The sequence below is a fragment of the Felis catus genome, chromosome B2 (assembly GCF_018350175.1).
Source record: "Felis catus isolate Fca126 chromosome B2, F.catus_Fca126_mat1.0, whole genome shotgun sequence".
Classification (NCBI taxonomy): domain Eukaryota; kingdom Metazoa; phylum Chordata; class Mammalia; order Carnivora; family Felidae; genus Felis; species Felis catus.
Genome location: NC_058372.1, coordinates 151679851 through 151699517, shown reverse-complemented (window position 1 = coordinate 151699517; position 19667 = coordinate 151679851). Strand labels below are relative to the sequence as shown.

Here is a 19667-nt window from a genome sequence, read left to right as displayed (position 1 = left end):
GGACGCCGAGCGGCCCCGTGAGCTCTGTGCTCTGACACGTGTCCACGGAAACCACGTCCCAAGAGGAGAGGCCCATGAATACTGTCCATTTTACAGACTCGGTTCAATGAGTTGTCAGTGAGTTGCCCGTGTGTGCAAAATGTTTTTTTCCAAAGCCTGCAATTCAAGGATGCTCCTTACCCTGGTCGCTTACTTTTCAGCAAGCTCTATGGCTGTGGCCCCAGGCCGAGGCGCTCTGTGTGGAGGCCCCGAGCACCCCGGCTCTCAGAGCTTCACCCCGGCACCCGCACTCCCGTCAGGAGAACAATGGGCTTCCTGACAGGTGCGGGCCGTCAGGGGCACAGGCGGGCAGGTGTGTGCACCTCTGTCCCCCACACCCTGTACCACCTGTCACTCGGCGCACAGGTCATGACCAGGCAGACATCACCTAACCTTCCCTTTCCAAGTCCGCAAACACCCTCTACTGTAAGGCAAGTGGAGACTCTGGTAAGAAACCTGGCGAGTGGCGGCTCCTCAGCCCCCCCAAGGACGGCGGCCCCTTCCTGTGAGAACACAACCAGTTCCCACCACCCACACCGCACCCATCAGACCGCGGGTCTCATCCCGTAAGTCTGTTTTACCTTCAGCCGGTAAGACACTCTTCCCCAGTAAAAGCAATTTAGTGCCACTTCCTAACAGTTAGTTGCAGAGAGGCTTCATTTTAGCTTAAAAAATCTGGGCATTTGACGTCTCACCAAATGGTGGCACCTCACTGAACCTATATTTTACTTATTTTTCCTTAACTGATTTACGTTACAAATATTCCTCCCAGAGATGGATCATCCCCATCACCAAAGCAAGGAATTTCCTGGTCCTTCGATAGAAAACAGATCCTTTGATTCATCAAACATTCCACTTCTACGCATGCAGTTTTAGCAAAAAATGCCAAGCCTGTTACAAGTCGCTCCATCCAACAGTGGCGATAGAACATCTTCAGGAACTCCATGGTGAGGCCCTCTGCGGCCCTGATGGGTGGGTGAGTGCGCGTGTTTCCCCCAAGCCCTGGCCCGCCCTGCTCTTGCTCCCAGCTCTGCTAAGAGCTCTGACCTAGGTTCTCCCAGGAGGTCTACGTTTCCCGAATGGAGACATCAAGGCCCTTGTCTTGATGATTTGATTGGTCCTGATTGGTGATTCTTTCCTCTGTGGGTTCGTGGTCTAGCACTTGCTATCATTTATAACACTGCTGGCAACCTCTTTTCAGATGGAGATTATTTGAGAACGAGGAACATGATCAAAGGGTGAAGTCCCAGATCCAATGCAGAACCAGAAAACTGCCCACAGAAACATCAAAATGCCTTGTTTCTTTATTTCTACTCTAGCAGCTAAACGTCCAACAGTGCTCTAGCAAGATGATACGGACCCCACGTTAAAGCACAGGAAACAGATAAAACTGCATGTTGTGGATCCGCTCCATAAAAATCATTCATCGCTGCTATGAGGCACTTCACCAAGCATTCACTGGGCACTGTTTTATGCCAGATGCCGGAGGATTATAAACAAGAATGAGATACAGTCCCTGCCCTTGGGACCATACAATTTAGCTGCAGAAACACATCTCTCAGATGCAAGATAATTATAAAATACTGTCAAAGGAAAGTACCAAATACAATAGTTTTAAAAAGCCAAGAATGAATGACATAGACCTGATACAGCAAGAACATAGTCTAGAAGTCCAGGAGCTGAGTGCAGACGTCTCTTCTGCCTGCGACTCTTGGCAAGTTCTGAAGTTCGATGTGAATCCCCATCTCTATGTTCAGACGTAACCATGATGGAAGTCTCCCATAAGCTTTGGCGTATCACATTTTGGTCTCAGAAAATCCGAATGTCTGAAAAGCGTGAACAGTTCCACAAAAAGGAATATATGCATTCAATTCCACATGAGCAGGGCACCAGGTGGGAGCTGTGGGATAGGAAACCATGTGGGGTTTGCCTTCCCAGTGGATGAGGCAGAAATGGGATGGGCACAGAGCCCTCTCTCCTGCCCCCTCCTTCTCTGCCACTTTTGCCCCACCCTCTCCTCCCTCCCCGCTTTCATGCTGGGAGCTGTAGGGTCCTCACTCTGCTTTTCAAGCCAGGAGCCAATTGACTGAAACCACTGCACAGCCGCCCACGCCCACGCGCGGCTTCCAGGGCTCCGGTCCTCCCACCACGAGCCACAGCAAACACAGTGGTAAAATTCTATGTCGGCAGTTGCCCGAAGAGAACAGCTGGGAGGAGGAAGGGCCTCCTGCACCTCCTGCTCTCCCCTGCCGGCCCCCCGGGGCCCCAGGGCAGAACCCAGCCACAGCCATCTCTTCAGTCCTGCTGGGAACCTCGTGGAGACATGTCAGAAGCAGAGGGGCTTTGCAGAGGGGGCTTCCTCACAAGGGCTGCACCTGCACAAGCAGTCTGTGGAGTCAAACTGGCTCTAGCCATAGCAGCAGGGTACCAGGCACTGGAAAGTGAATGGGAGAGAAAGCACTGACCCTCCCTCCAAGGAGGCCTTTGTCTAGCAGAGGAAGGACATCACGAAGATCCCGCTCGGGACACGCAGCCTCCCCACCGAGGTCCCCACCACAACAGCCTGCCCTCGCTCTACTCCCGAGCTACCAACACTGGTGCTCCAGAGTGAGGCTCAGCGAACGTATCTGATGGAAGATGTCTAGAACGTGAAAGGTACTACCTAACAAAAATAAATAAAAGGTGCGCCACAGGCTCGAAAGCAGAGAGAAGGCAGCACGAGACCCGGTGTCAGCGGAGCGCTTCCTAACCTTTGCTTCAGTGACCTTGTGCAACGGAGGCATGATGCTCCCGCAGGGCTGGAGGACAGGGGGCAGAGAAGACCAGCAAACATGCAGCCCCATCCTGCAGCATCCTCTGAAGAATGAGGGAGGCAAGTGACTGGCTGCGAATGTTTACTGCAGAAGCTTTTTGCTTTATCCACCAAAGGACAGAGCCAGTCAGAGAGACCAAGTTAAAGACGGAGGATGAAGCGGAAGCAAAGACAGGGAGCGGGGCCCATCTGCACAGCAGCCCCCAGGGAGGGCGAGGGGCGGGCTCCAGGCCCAGGTGGAGAAGCCTCAGGGCGAAGGGCAGTGCCCACACTTGCAGTGAACAGTAAGGCTGACCCATTTTAAGTACTCTTCCAGATTATTTCTGCAATTTTACAACATAAATTATTAAAGTATGGAAGTTTAAAACCTACAGACTACACAAGGAGTTCGTGAAGACTCAAAGACTATTAGAGTCTTAGAGTTCAAAGGTGGCTGTTTTGCCTCACATAACAGAGACGCCCGCAGGAAAGGCGTGAAGAGTGTTATGTGTGATAAACACGATGATGGAACCTCACCGAGAGTGGCACGTTCAGAAATGCTGTCACTCAAGTTGCCCGCCGAGTGCCCGGAATGAACAGGGCCGGGTCGCCGAGCGCCAGGGTAAAGAGGACCGTAATACAGTCAGGCTTTGCCTGAGGCATGTGGAGGCCAGTCCAACCAGAAGCTAATGCTGCATGGACGTTAGCTGACCTTCACTGCAGGGCTGTGCACACAGCTCACCCGTATGAGACTCCCTGTCCACTGTGGGCCAAACCATGCTCCCTGCACGTGCATGGTGCTGCTGGTGTCGGTACGGCTCACGGTGACACCACCAAGGCGTGTGTGCCCCAAGAGCCGTGCATCCACTAAGTCTTGAAAAGTCTTACAGCGGCACTGAAGTGCGCTGCTTCTGATGTGGTATGGCTCGGATTTTATAACAGGACTTTCCTTCCATTTATTCGTATTTCTTTCCTTTTATTCCCCAATCAAAGATGACTGGCCACTTTCTGATGAGTGGTGATGAGCAGAAAAGGTGGCTGCCGCCTCCTGTAAGCTCTGAAGAAGCCGCTGGGGCACTCAGACAGTGCTCCCCAGGTCCCTGGTACACCAGAGAGGCATCTGGAATGTCCTAAGCATCCTGTTGGCTCTTCCCAAACAGAGCAGCAAGAGGTAACTGAAAAGCACCACTGTGCTCTGGGAAGGGGAGAGCAGGAGGCTTCTGAGAGCAGGCACCACGTCTGCTTGCTGCATTCTACCTGGCTCAGCAGTGGCAGGGGGACACCCCATCTTCTCTAGAGGACTTCACAAAATGCTCTGGGCAGGTACCCGTGTCTGACAAAATACCACAGAATGAGTGAGATAGCTACTTCTAGCCCTTCTACATTTCTGGACAAGTACATGCATGCCCACATCAGAAGCCAGTGTGCACAGAATGGATCAGGAACCAGGGCTCCCGGAGGCCCAGAACTCCCCGTCACACGCCAGGGGCCCAGCTATTAGAGCCAGGCAAGGGTGGCGAGGCATCGACAGAAGTGTCTGCGGGACACCTCAAGACACGCGACTATCTCCTCTACCTTGGCAACCTCGTCTTCAATTGCACAGATCCAAAACCCCAACAATCCGCCCCCCCACCTACAGCTCCTTAAAGTGGGGCCTCACAAGTTATCTGATCACTGTGTAATTCAGTCCATTGCTTCGCTGACTTTCCCTCCTAAGTATGCAGAGATCCCAACTTAATCCCATACATTCCCCACCTTTGTGTATGCTCTCACATGGGCTGTACGAGCCAAGCGCCAAAGGCCTCCCTGAGCTATTCAAAGTACAACGACGACCATGTCCTCTAGAACGGTAAGGTGAACACATGCATGCACAGTCATCAACACGGACAGGAAGAGCAGCAAGCACACAGCCAGCTTTCAGAGAGGACGCAGCTACAGCTGGGAAGCCCGGCTCCTTGCATGTGTTCTCAGCACCGAGGACAGCGTCTCCTGTTAGCTGTGTGACTGCCCTTTGTGCGTGAGGAAGGCAAGCTGTCTTTGCATTTTTCTTCACTAGAAGTAACACTGCAGCCCTTTCTTTTTCTTTTTTTTATGTAACTGTTGCAGATGACTCCTTGTCATAGATCGCAGACTTCTGCGTCTGTAAATGAATGTATGTATAATATGGGATATAACCTTCACATATATAATCTACCTCCCTGGATTTTTAATAAATATGTAAAGCCATATACCACCTTAAAGCTAGAGTCAAGCTGTTGGGACAAGAGAAATATTGCTGGGTGCAAACCTAACAGGGCACTTTTTAAATTGCCCATGAGTACCAGCGAGCAGGGATGCCCAGCCCTGCAGCCACATGGGTCCACTGTTCATGGTGAAGACAGACGTTTGGACCACCCAGACAAGGCGCTCCTCGGCAGTGGGAGCGGAGTGAGGCCCTGGGGGGGCCCTGCCCTGCCCACACTCACAACCAATCCAATCAACCAAGACAGCCAAGAGGGAACGACCCTGGGCTGATGAGAAGGTAGGCCACTGAAACTGCATCTATTTTCAGTCCCCACCACTGGTTAAAAACCTCCATCCTCCTTGGGACACTTCCCACAGGGGCTCTAGTGGCCCCTGGGAGCGGCCCTTCATGTGAGGAGAATACACACCACCCGGTTACGGTCCTAACGGGGAACCGACGCCAATAACAGCTGGCACAGATCCCATTTTTGCTGGAGAAGCTCTGACAACGGGGAAGGTACCTGGTCTGACTGGACAGGCCACAAATCTTGAGTGCAGAGTAAGTGCTGAGCCAGAGAGAGAGGGCACAGCAAGGTGAGCTCCCGCTGGAGTCACTCTAACTCTAAGGCGCACGTTCCCTCCGGTCCCTCCCTCCCGGTGATAGCGCCTTTCTTTCAGAAAAGACCACTGGTTGGTTGTCAAGAGCCGTTCCACTTTGGCTCCGCCAATGACAAGGTAAGTGTAGGATGATGCACTTGATGTAGACAAAGTCAAAGAACGTCCCACATGGTGCTGGCGTTAAGACATCCCCTCCAGTTCACAAGAGGAGTTGTATTCTGTGGTATGTTCATAAGAACTCGTTAGAGTTCCCACAGCTGGTTAGTGACAGAACCCAAACCTACCCTTATCAGCATGACCCCAAACTCCAGCTCACTCTGCTGCCCACACTGCCTCAGTTTCCCCATCCACGTAACAAGGCAGGAGAGAGCATGACCTCCAAGTTCCTTTCTCTTTCTGCCTGCCTGTTTAGTTTCACTGGGAGGGGAGAGGAAAGCAGATGAGGGTCAAGGAACAGAGAGGCCAGTGGTAGCAGGACAGCAGTCTGGGAGGAAGGCCCCAATCTGGTACTAAGAACTGTATGAACCCACTAATAACTGAAAATCCACTTTTTAAAATTGTGTTTTGCCAAAAGGAGGAACAGCGATCAGGTGTTCATACTCAACGCGAAGAGCGAACATCATGCTTAATGGTGAAAAGCTGAGAGCTTTTCCTCTAAGATCAGGAACAACAAAAAGATGTGCACTCTCACCACCTTTATTCAACACAGTACTGGAAGTCCCAGCCAGAGCCATCGAGCAAGGAAAAGAAATAAGACATCCAAACTAGGAGGAAGAAGTAAAACTGTCACTATTTTCAGATGACATGATACTACATGCAGAAAACCCTTAAAACTCTACAAACAAATGGTTGGAACTAATACATGAATTAATAAGGCTGTAGGACACAATATCAACACACAAAATATGTTGCATTTCTATATACTAAGAATGAAATAGCAGCAAGAGAAATTAAGAGAATAGTCCCATTTATAACTGCACCAAAAAGAATTAAATACTTGGGTATAAATTTAACCAGGAAGGTGAAAGACCTGTACTCTGAGAGCTGTAACACACTGACGAAAGAAACTGCAGACGGCACAAAGAATAGGAAAGACCACCCCTGATCGTGGATGGGAAAACAAGTGTTGTTAAAATGCCCATATTATCCAAAGCAATCTACAGATTCAGTGCAACCTCAAAAACATTCCAGTGGCATTTTTCACAGAAATATGGCAAACAATCCTCAAATGTGTATGGAACCACAAAAGACCCAAATAGCCAAAGCAATCTTGAGAAACAACAAAGCCGAAGGCATCACACTCCCTGATTTCCAACTGTATTACAAAGCTATCGTGAAACAAAACAGTATGGCATCAGCATGAAAACCGACACAACAATCAATGGAACAGAATAGAAAGCTCAAAAGTAAATCCAAGCATGTATGGGCAATTAATTTGCCACACTGGTTTTGGAAGTGCCATCATTAAAAAGACAAAAGATGAGTGTCGGCGAGCATGTAAAGAAAGGGGAGCCCTTGTGCACTGCTGGTGGGAACACAAACTGGTGCAGCCACTGTCAGAAACAGTGTGGAGGTTCCTCCAGAAGTTAGAAATAGAGCTACCACACAACCCAGCGATCCAACTTCTATGGAAATATCTGAAGGAAGTCAAGTCACTATCTTGAAGAGATATGTGCACCCCACGTTCACTACAGCATTCTTACTCACAACAGCCAAGATATGGAAACAACCTAAGTGTCTATCAACTGATGAGCAGATTACAAAAAAGAGAGACATGGTATATATACACAATGCAATACTGTATTATTCAACCATAAAGGAAAAAAAAAAAGAAATCTTGCCATTTGTGGTAACATCGATGGACCCTGAGGGCACCATGCCAAGTGCAGTAAGTCAGAGAAAGACAAATACCATATGATTTCACTCATATCTTTGACCCTGGGGTGACCAAAATAGGTGAAGGGGGCCAAAAGGTAAGACTTCCAGTGGTAACATAAATAAGCCACAGGATGTACATAGTTAATACTGCTGTGCCGCAGATCTGAGAGCTGCTAAGAGAGGAAACCGTGAAAGTTCTCATCACTAGAAAAATGTTCTGTAACTACGTGTGGTGACAGATACTAGCCAAACTTACTGTGGCGATCATTCCACAATATACACAAATATTGAATCATCATGTTGAGCACCTAAAACTTCTATAATGTCAATGATACCTCAATAAAAAAAGAATTAGCACTAACCTACTAATAACCCCAAACCCATTATTTAAAATGGCGTCTTGCCAAAGGAGGAAAAAAAGTCCACTTTTAAAATGAACTTTCTTGAATATGATGGATGTAAAAGTGAAAATACAAAAGAAAAAACCCGGCCCTGTTCATTTAATTGGACCACCATGAAAATTAGTTTATGAAGTAAACCTAGTACATAAGAGTTCTGAGATTAGATTAAATATTGTTTATAAATGAAATTTATCAGGCTTTTTTTTTCACTAGAAAGACAAGTGAAAACTAATTCAATTAACTAGAAACTATGGATAAAACTCATTATCATAATCCAATGGCATTTACAAAGCACAGTCTTAAGTTTCCACAAACAACTGGCCTGACCTTGGGGCTTCTTCTAAGAAATAACCATCAGACGTAAGAGGGTGTGGCCACAAAGGAGAGTAGCCGGGGTTAGCTGCAAACGGACTAGTTCGTGAAATTAAAGGAGTAAACACTCGTGAATGGCAGCGTCTGAATAACCTCCAGTGACCAACACTGTTTACTAAACACTTCACAAGCAAGGCACTGGGAGAGGACACAAGGCAGGTGGGATGTAGCCCAGCCCCAGAGAGCAGACACCAAGTATGGGAGACAAGGTGTATATGCACTAAAGTCACTAATACCAGAAAAAGGCATCCTGTTCTCCTAAAGTTAGCAAGACTTATAAGGGACCAGACTGCTGTCTTTATATTACTACAACACTGAGACAGGATTAAGAACTGTCAATTTCTCAGCACTGGAAAGAGGCAGCACTTGTGAGCACATGACCCAGCTGTGACACAGGTCTGGATGGCCACTTCCAAGAAATGCGGGACGCCATTTGTACAGAGATCTGCTTGAAGTTCACTAACCCAGCAGGACTCAGGGCTCCGCTGTGGACAGACGAACCACACCACTGCACCAGGAAAACATCTTGGCTAAATATGCCTTTTTATCTTTTCTGTGAAACACCAACCAAAACTAAACAGAACAAAGGGGTGGTGAGGCAGGGTGTCTTCAGAACTGTGACGATCAGTCAGTCATGCAGTACCTGTAAGTCTACGAGCTGCACAGTTGGTTTTCCTTGGAGGCACAAGGCCTGAGCAATGAAAGCATGCAGATCCTCCAGGCAAAGCGTGTCCACCTGAAAGGGACAGAGAAAGAGAACCAGCATCAGCTCTGGGAAAAACCTGACCCTGCCATGGGCTCAATGGCTAAATGCAGGCACTTGCACAGGGCAGCAGAAGAGGCAGAGGTGAGCAGGAGTCCACAGTCCTGGTGTAAAGCTCTCCATGACGTCCAGGGCCAAGATGGACCAGGCCTGGTCACTCTCTAGCAAGGCAGAAATCTCTGGGACGCCCGGGAGGGGCATGAGCCACAACCAAGCTGGACTCTTAGGGCAACACAGGTGATTGTTTTGGGCACCAATTCCCAGGGCTGGCAGTTCAGGGGTCTGTAGTGTGAGCTGGCGAGATCAAGGCTGGGATAAACTTCCGCCCCTGCCAGCCCCGGTGAAACCTGTGTACTCAGATCCCAGTCTGACGGAAACCACAACCCCCACATCTGAGCCCCTCCAGTCTTGCGTGGAATCGGGGCTAACCAAAGTGTGAGTGAAAACAGGGGGGCAGGGGTGTGGAGAAAGAGTGGATGTGGAAATTCCGGATCTCAAGCGAATGATGGGCATGACGACAGCAGGCTACTCTCGGACACCATCTCCTCTCAGGGTTACGGGCAGTGACTTTGCCAGCTCAGCCACCAAATTCTGCCAGCCAGACAAAAGCACTACACAAAGCCTTGCTCAGCGTTCTCACTGCCATCGTAGGAACACAAGACCTTCTTTCTGGAAGGGAATGCATTCTGTGGCAAGTAAACGCTTGAAGGGGAAAAAATCAGGGAAACAACCACAAACTCATGGATAAGAATTTCGATTCTTTCTCAATGATAAAAATGGCTAATATGTTTACTCCCAATAAAAATGACCCCATCATAAACCAGAACGACTGTTCCCTGGGGACTCCTGCTCCCCCCTGCTCTCCTGGAGAGGCAAATACTTCTGGCATCCGTCACCTCTGCCCCACGCAAGGCAGCAACCCTGTCACTACCCTGCCCTGTTCCATTTTTATTCTGAAGAAGTTGTTGCCTTTGTATAAATGACAGCTATAATGATTTCAGGAAAAACACAAAAGTCTACAGATGTGTGGTACTCATGACCAAGAATAAGGCTCCAGTCTACAGAAGCCAGACCAAGCAAAGAACACACCGTTTTTCTATTCCATAAGCGCCCACCTCTCTTCTGTTTAGACTGGGTTTGTTCGCATGTAATTCTACTTTTTTTTTTTTAATTTTTTTTTCAACGTTTATTTATTTTTGGGACAGAGAGAGACAGAGCATGAACGGGGGAGAGGCAGAGGGAGAGGGAGACACAGAATCGGAAACAGGCTCCAGGCTCTGAGCCATCAGCCCAGAGCCCGACGCGGGGCTCGAACTCCCAACCGCGAGATCGTGACCTGGCTGAAGTCAGACGCTTAACTGACTGCGCCACCCAGGCGCCCCTGTAATTCTACTTCTTGCCATTAGCAAGTTTTGAGCAAAATGCCTACTTATGAGAAAAGAATAACTATCTCATATGTCATGGTTTTTACACTTAGCTAATTTCATATTCTGCCACCATCTTTGTAGTTAACCAATCTTAAACCACAGCAGAGAGTGCCAAACTCTTAATAACACCAAAGTTTTTTTTTAGAATTTCACATAACAGACATTATTATTATAAAACATTTGCTCTACTATAAATTATAAAAAATATGTACACTTGCTCTGATGTAAACTTACTCTTCCAGGGAATTTTCTCAGATAAACTTTTAATAGGAAGTGTTGTTGCTAACTTGGAGGTTATGAGACCACTTAGCTTCTCCATAGGTTCTCTACCACCCACCGTACATCAAAACATTTAACTTAAGCTTGACAGTATAAAAATATAGTATTTTTATAAATTTATATTTTTAGCCTTATGAAACCTAAGAAAATAATGAACCTGTGAATACATTTTAGTACCTTCATCTCAGAGATGCCACTGATGTGTTGATTCATTGTTTTTCAGTTTTAAAAAGTCCTCATTTAAATGTGCCCTTTAAGTCAGGCCAACATGTCTACCTCGCGCTGACTCCCACTAGAAGTATTCTTATTTAAAGGTAATTATTAGTATCACCAGAAAGATAAAAGTGGAAATTTTCCTCCTGATGCTTATTTGCTTCAGGTTTATATAAATATATGAGATGTAGAGCTACTGTTGTGTGGTTTGGACTTTTTTCTGCTGGAAATGGATTTTCATAACTGACAGTCACCTGCACAAGTGACAAGCACAGAGCTGTATGAGTGACCGTCATTGGGTCCAACAGCCCGTCTCTTGTGCTGAAAAAGTAATTCAAACTGTGTGTCCCACAAGTTACTGTCCATATGCATACGGTTATTAGGAAGAAAACACACGAATGTTTCTGGATGCGAAGCTATAGCTCTTGGTTATCCACCATTCCCAGTCCCCACTATGGCCCCCTCACAGCCAAAAATGTGAGCTGATAATGCATGTGTATGTAATAAATACTATCAAAAGAAAAGCAGTTTTACACTTAAAAATCTATCTTCTGCCATTTATATTTCTAAGTCTGGTACAAATAACGGAAGTTTCTACTCAAAACAGTAATGCAGGGTGCCTGGGTGGCTCAGTCGGTTGAGGGTCCGACTCTGATTTTGGCTCAGGTCATGATCTCACAGTTCGTGAGATCAAGTCCCATGCTGGGTTCTGCACTGACAGTGCAGAGCCTGCTTGGGATTCCCTCTCTTCTTCTGTCTCTGCTTGTCATCCCCACACTCTTTCTCTCAAAACGAATAAACACACATTAAAAAAAAAAAAAGCTTTAAAAAAACCAGTAATGCAAAAACTAAAGTTTACACTGGTGCATGTGAACCCAGTAATGAAGCAATAAAATCTCTGTGAGTTATTTAGCCATACCACATTTTTACAAAATGCAAAATGCAGAACTAGCTATAGACTGGCAGAGACAAAAGAAAAATTTAGAAAAGAAAAAGAAAAATCAGTGTAACGTGCCCTTGAAATGTAATTCCACGAAAAGAGGAAGGTTTTTTTTAATTTTTTTAATCTTTATTTATTTTTGAGAGAGAGACAACGTGTGAGGCAGGGAAGGAGCAGAGAGAGAGGGAGACACAGAATGCAAAGCAGGCTCCAGGCTCCAAGCCGTCAGCACAGAGCCTGACACGGGGCTCGAACTCATGAACTGTGAGATCATGACCTGAGCCGAAGTCGGACGCTCAACCGACTGAGCCACCTAGGCGCCCCAAGAATAAGTTTCTTAATGATAATAAATAATTCATAAAGTGAATTCAGGTTTGAGAAATAGTCATGTAACTTTCTACTCCAGCCAAGTAAAAATCTGATGGTTATGCCAAAGAAAGAGACCCAAGATCTGTCACATCGGAGCCCAGAGTAGAAGGTAAGATGGCTCAAAGGGGTTGAGAACACGGGGGGTTGAGAATACGGGAGGTCTAAGTGGGCTAAAGAAATAGAGAAGTGATTGCAAAGGCCTTTTTTTATTGTTGCTGTGACAAAAGTGAGACAAAAGTCATTTAAAAATAATACAGACAAGGAAGGGAAGTGGGAGAGGGAATGATCCGGTCCTTCCTTCACTGAGGTGTCTAAACATTATCCTGCACTTGGGCAACTATTAAAAAGGCAAACACTGGGGCACATGGGTGGCTCAGTCGTGAAGCACCCGACTTCGGTTCAGGTCATGATCTTGCAGTCTGTGAGATCAAGCCCCGTGTCGGGCTCTGTGCTGACAGCTCAGGAGCCTGGAGCTGCTTTGGATTCTGTCTCTCCCTTGCTCTCTGCTCCTCTTCCGCTTGTGCTGTATGTCTCTTTGTCTCAAAAATAAACCTTAAAAAAATTTTTTTTAAAAAGGCAAATACCTTCATGCGCCTTTATAATTCTCACACATTAAGTGTAAAACTAAAGAAACAAACTGTCCAACTTGTTGAGGAACACCAATCAAGACCTAGCACCGCACCCTAACTCGAGGCCTCCAACCCCGGGTTTATCTGGGCAAGGAGGACACACACTGTGACGACAGTGATCCTAGTGGACACTTTATTGGGCCCTTCTACAAAACACATGTCATTGTCCCACAGTGCAATGCCCCAGTAACCCCAGGGAGTAACCACACCTCGTCCCAGACTGGGATAGGGAAGTGCTTAGTAAACATCTGGAGAGGAGTGAGCGACTGCAACTTGGACAGTGGAAGTAAGCTGCTAGAAGCCCTGGGCCTTCTCACCACAACCCTGGACCCCAGGACGGGAGCCACCTCGCAGACAGTGACGGCCACAGGGGAGGCACCACATGAGTCAAAATGCTTGGAAAGCATAAGCAAAGTGAAAGCAGGTTCCCTCACCTGCGAGGTCTCCCCAGCCTCTACTAAACTTACATGCATTGCAAGCCTCCAGGTCTGACAGCAGACAGGCCTCTGACGTGTGTGCCAACGTGGAACCCGTGTTTTAGTTAGAGAACCGCGGGGGGCTAGCGCTCACGGGGTAGATGCTGGAAAATGGCACGGGAAAGAGTCCGTAGCCACACCCTAGGCCACCACCCTCCCACAAGGCAAGGGCAGGAGTGAGGAGCCACTGCAGCACCCAGGGTGAGGAGCTCAGGTTACCTGCACGAAGAGGTAGGTCAGGAGGCAGCACAGCGCTTTGAAGGGATTCTCCACTGCCTGCAGCTCTTCTCTTGAAGAGGAGAGGTCGAAGCAGCCTAGCAGCGCGTCCAAGCGCCGGGCTTGTATCCCTGCGTCTTGGTTCAGCCACAGTAATTTCAAGTTAGGGGTTCCCCCTAGGTAAAAGCACAAACTCCACTTATCATTATCCTTTGCACCACCAAGTTATCACATGCTTCTTGTAGAAATACAATAAAAGAATAAAAGACACAAACCTCTTCTCTTTCTGACATCCTTGGGCTTTAGGGCTTAAAGAGCTAGAAAGTAAACATGGACAGACCTACCTGGTTAAAAGAAACAAACCCTAAAAGGCCAACACATATGTACTTCATTGAGAACATTCTTCTTTTCTTAAAGGCTGTGTTTTGAGGGAAATGAGGGCTTTTTTCCTACCTGCGCTGCATCCTGCATTGTGAGGAGGGCTTTTCAGAGTATGTGTCAAAGGCCCTGTCTCAGGGTGTGAGAAACAACACAGCCACACGAAACGCTGCTGGAAAGGCCATCAACTGACCCTGTTAGCGTGTTCTCTTATTCCCCTAACCAGCAGTTTCCAAACTTGAGTGTAAAAAGAACCCGCTGCAGAGACAGATATAAATGTAAAAACCACGTTTTCCTGGGTCCTACATGCAGAAAGCCCGCTCCACCAGCTATGAGAGTACCTGGAGTGTGCACTGAACAACCTGCAGGCTTGGGTGCAGGGCATCTGGGGACCCCATGCTTTCCAAAGCATGTCCCTAAAACTAGGAAGCAGAAATTCCTAACATAATTTTTAGTGTTTCATTTCTATGTTTTACATATACATTTAAATTATTAAAGTAAAATAAAACAAAGAGACAGCCATTACTCATTTCCTTAAACCACAACAAATGACAGTGTGAGTCTGCAGGAAGGACAGAGGCCTCGCTGGTGCTGGCCGACAGAGCTACAGATTCCGGGCCGAGCCAGGTCCCTGTACGGGCAGCTGCTGGGCATTTCTGTAGGGTCATGCCTGAAAAGCCAGGACAGCTGGGGTCTAAAACCCAGTAACCAAATGGCATCAGAATTAAATGACTCAAAAAGGAAGCTCTTTTTTCCTTATATTGCTCACAGTATTATTTAACATTCTCAGTTGTGTATCTCCCACCATCAAAAGTGAAACAACCGAGCAAAGTCACTTGCATTTCTGAAATGGCTGAAGTGTTTCCTCTATCAAAAAACATTTATCATTATTCTGGGGAGAAAAAAAAATCATTTTTCTCTTTCAAGACTGAAAATACTAAAGATAACTGGCAAAAAAAAAAACCCAGACCCAATCTCCCGCACTAGTTAATAAGACAGAGATACTACTTCAAGGTGATCACAATGGTCAGTCATGACTTCCCAGAAACACGCTTTTCAGGGAAATAATCATCTTGCAGTGACAGCAAACCGTAGCCCATGGGCCAAATGCACTTCATCCTGTTTCTGTAGGCCCATAAACTAAGAATGGTTCTCGGGGGGTTTTAAATGACCGAAAAAAATCAAAAGAAAAATATTTCTCAATGTGAGAAAATTACATGAAGTGCCAATTTCAATGTCCCTAAATAAAATTTTATGGAAACAGTACCACACTCATTCATTCCTGTGCTGCCTGTGGCTCCCTGCGCAGTCTGAATGCAGAGCTGGGTAGCAGCACAGAGACCACATTGCCCCCAAGGTCTAAAATATTTACATCTAACTCTTTGCAGAAAAAGTTTGCCAAGCCCTGATCTAAGGTAAGGGATGAATATCCCATTATCAGTTATTTCAAATATACTAAAGTAGTTGAAAAACATTTTTTCTGACTCTACCCTCCCCAAGTCATGCATTGTAAAAAACTTAAGAAAAAATAGCATAAATAAAATAAAATAAAAATAAAAATCATCGACAACCCTGTCACTCAGATATAGCCATATTTTAAAACATAGCTTCTGGTCCTTTTTTCAGTGCATGTAAAGCATTTACCCACCCAGCTAAGAGGCCAAGTCCCCATTACAGTGCAAGGGGATGAACAATGAAAGATTTTACTTGTGTTCATTTGCTTACACATAAGAGTTTAATACAGGAAGAATGAGCTTCATGAGATATATTTAGAGCCAAGTATTGTAGCAGTAATGAACATGAGATGTTCTGAACAGTGGGACATGCTGATGGCAGTTACTCCCACCCTTAGCATCATCTGGGAATTTGTTAAAACTGCCAATTCTTGGGGTGCCTGGGGGGCTCAGTCGGTTAAGTGTCCGACTTCGGCTCAGGTCATGATCTCACGGTTCGTGAGCTCGAGCCCCACACTAGGCTCTGTGCTGGCAGCTTGGAGCCTGGAGCCTGCTTCGGATTCTGGGTCTCCTCCTCTCTCTGCCCCTCCCGCCTGCCCCCCCCCTCTCAAAAAATAAATAAATATGTATATTTTTTAAATTACCAATTCTTGGGGCCCTGCCCTAGGCCTCCTAAATCTAATTCCAGGGGGCAGGGGGCAGCAATCTTTTGTAACATGCTCTCCAGGTGATTCTGGTGCAGGCAAAGTTTGAATACCACGAAACAGCTAAGAAATAATTTACACAGACAAAAATAACTTAAAAAAAAAAAAGCTAAAAAATCAATTACATAAACAAGAATAACTTACCAATAATTAAATTGGTTCTTGAGGTCTAATGATAAAATAGATTATAGAAAACTACCAGTTTGAAAAATCATGTCCTGGGGCGCCTGGGTGGCGCAGTCGGTTAAGCGTCCGACTTCAGCCAGGTCACGATCTCGCGGTCCGTGGGTTCGAGCCCCGCGTCAGGCTCTGGGCTGATGGCTCGGAGCCTGGAGCTTGCTTCCGATTCTGTGTCTCCCTCTCTCTCTGCCCCTCCCCCGTTCATGCTCTGTCTCTCTCTGTCCCAAAAATAAATAAAAACGTTGAAAAAAAAAAAAGAAAAAGAAAAATCATGTCCTCAGAAATTAGAGAATTTTAATCCTAAATTCAATCAATTATTCAGTCAAGAAATAGGCACTGAACACCCATCTGCATGTTAATGTAGGAGGTAAGACACCGCCACAGCCTTCTCCAGAACGTGAGGGTCTTTGTCTTTAATACAAGACCACATATTCTGGAGCTGTCATCATTTCATGCCACAAGCAGTACTCGCTGGGCTGTAAGGGGACCCTCTGATGACCCCATGTAACAGCTGTAATTATAAGGTTGGTTCTCTTCCTAAGTACTACCCACAGATTTACTCCTCAGTTGATACATTTCATCATCTTTTTTTTTTTTTTTCAACGTTTATTTATTTTTGGGACAGAGAGAGACAGAGCATGAATGGGGGACGGGCAGAGAGAGAGGGAGACACAGAATCGGAAGCAGGCTCCAGGCTCCGAGCCATCAGCCCAGAGCCTGACGCGGGGCTCGAACTCACGGACCGCGAGATCGTGACCTGGCTGAAGTCGGACGCTTAACCGACTGCACCACCCAGGGGCCCCATACATTTCATCATCTTAAGCCATAAAGGGTGAATTTCTTTGAAGGATCATTTACATTAGTTCTCTTCTACTCGTAAACTGATTCTAGTCAAAGTGGTTTTTAACCTTGGTATGATAACCCAAGAGGTTGGGCCTACCTAACACAAAAGATACTGTTAGTAATTTCAGTTTAAGGTGCGCCCAAGTGGCTCAGCTGGTTGAGCATCTGACTCTTGATTTCGGCTCAGGTCATGATCCCAGGGTTGTGGGATCGAGCCCTGCGCTGGGCTCTGTGCTGAGCAAGGGGCATGTTTGGGATTCTCTCTCTCCCTCCCCCCAACTTGTGCGCTCCCCCTCTGAAATAAGTAAAATGAAAACCAAAATTAAAAGAAACCTAATTTGGGGGCACTTGGGTGGCACTTGGGTTGGTTAAGCGTCCAACTCTTGCTTTCAGCTCAGGTCATGATCTCGTGGTTCATGGGATCGAGCCTCATGTCAGGTACCATGCTGATGGCTTGGAGCCTGGTTGGGATTCTCTCTCTCCCTCTTTCTTTGCCCTTCCCCCCACTCATGTACACATGCTCTCTCTCAAAGTAAATAAACTTAAAAAAATTATTAAAAAAAAAAACCCACGAAACCTATTTTGATCAGAATTTTCAATTCTGATCAGCTCAGAGTTCCTATCTTTCCACCACAGCCACACACACACACACACACACACACACACACACACACACACACACCCCTCACTCCTGGGGACAGACAAGACTGTGCCAGAAAAGATCAAGGGTGGCCCCTATACTTCCCCCAGATCTCCATGGGCAGCTGAGATGTTTCAAAGAGCCACAGACCTAAAAAATCAATCTCATCTTTAGGTCATCAACTAGCATCGCATCTAAAACACATCAGCTTCAAAAACCTGCTTATGTAACTTGGTAAAAGATTTTGTGTGAACAGATGGTCAGGAAAGCCTAGGAGCCCTCCGGGGGACCCGAGTCCACAGAGGTGGGGCAGAGGGCTAGGGAAGGAAGTGACTTCTGTGAATGGCAAGGGTGAAGACCTTCTCGAGAGGTACCTGGACGACCCACTGCTGGCAAAGGGCTGCTGGCTGCACCTCTTGAGTAACAAAGCAATAGAGCAATGGTTCTGTTTGTGTTTTTACAACAGTGAACATGACTGAGTAAAGACACTCTTGAGACTCTAAGCCATGGCCATTGTGTACACTTTTTATATGGAAATACGTATTTCAATAGCTGTGTCTTAAGACTTATCTTATGGCTACCTCCCTTGCCCATCACTAGGGTGATAAAAACCACACACCTGTCTGGTTTGTGCCCACTGTCAGGATGTGACTGACGAGGGTTCTCAAAGTTAAATACATCTTATGTCTCATGTTTACCTGGGAAGACTTTATTATTTATTAGTTCATGAGTTTGATTTACATGAATATTTGTTTAATAGAGCATTCCTGGCCAAAATAAAACAAAATTAAAATCCCTGAGGACTTATATGTGAACTGAATCTTCACTACGGCTGGGTAAACTTCAAGAGCCTATTTATAATGAGGAAAAAAAATTCATTCAGCTATAAACAGAGTAGAATGCATTAATAACATATTCAGCTCTAAACGTACATGGATGAAATGTCTAATTTCACGCTTGCGAAACGACACTGTTATACCACATCTACCTAATGCACTCAAAATACAGTGAATGTGGCTATAAAAAGCAGTGTGAAATTCAACTGTTGGCTTATGACTCAAATGTGTATTTGTAACACATTATCCGACAAATCTTCAAACTATTTTTACAAATGGAAAGAAAACCACAACTGAGGTTTTAAACCCATTTCTCTCTTTTTAAAAAATGTTTATTTATTTATTTATTTATTTATTTAGGGAGAGAAAAGCATGTGCACACAGCGGGGGAGGAGCAGAGCAAGGGAGAGAGAGAATCCCAAGGAGCCCAGCACGAGGCTCAATCCCACAAATGCGAGATCATGACCCACGCTTGTATCAAGACACCTCACTGACTTGAACCACCACGGCCCACCAAACCCATTTCTCTTGATCCAAGATCTCAGGTAGGCAGTTCCAGAAGTGGGCCGTCCTGTCATCACCTCCTCACCTGGTGTGCACCCGATGGCAGCTGGGGATTTCTACTCACCACCCATAGAAGCTGCCAACATTTGACAACTTTCTTGATCTGCACCCATCAGGTGTCAAGATGAAAAGCGTCAACAGTATATAGAAGAGAGGCTGAAATTAGAAAGCTTCACTACCACTTCCCAGCAAAGGAGACATGAGTCAAACACAGCCCTTCTTTCAGGAAATGTACCATTTCATGTCATTTCACTTTGTAAAAGTCTCCTAAGAGGACCTGAAAGATTTTGGTGAGTAAAATGTCCTTATATAGCCAGAAATACTAAGTTTATTTACTGATTCTTGAACAACACTTGAAAAAAACTGCAGGTAGACAAATTGCCAATTAGAAGTCTATAATCAGCTGTCCCAGGTTTCTAAAATAAGGGTACGTT

General features: G+C 46.2%; 1 protein-coding gene across 16 annotated transcripts in view; it reads right to left on the bottom strand.

The window, feature by feature from the left end:
* FAM120B (family with sequence similarity 120B) overlaps positions 1-19667 on the bottom strand; it is an 89335-nt gene that overhangs the window by 44304 nt on the left and 25364 nt on the right. For all 16 annotated transcript variants that reach the window (XM_045058411.1, XM_045058413.1, XM_045058410.1 and 13 more), the window contains 2 exons: positions 13638-13810; positions 8966-9058 (listed from right to left, as the gene is read on the bottom strand). In XM_045058411.1, coding sequence (XP_044914346.1) covers positions 8966-9058; positions 13638-13810 — 266 coding nt within the window. The remainder of the gene's footprint in view (positions 1-8965; positions 9059-13637; positions 13811-19667) is intronic.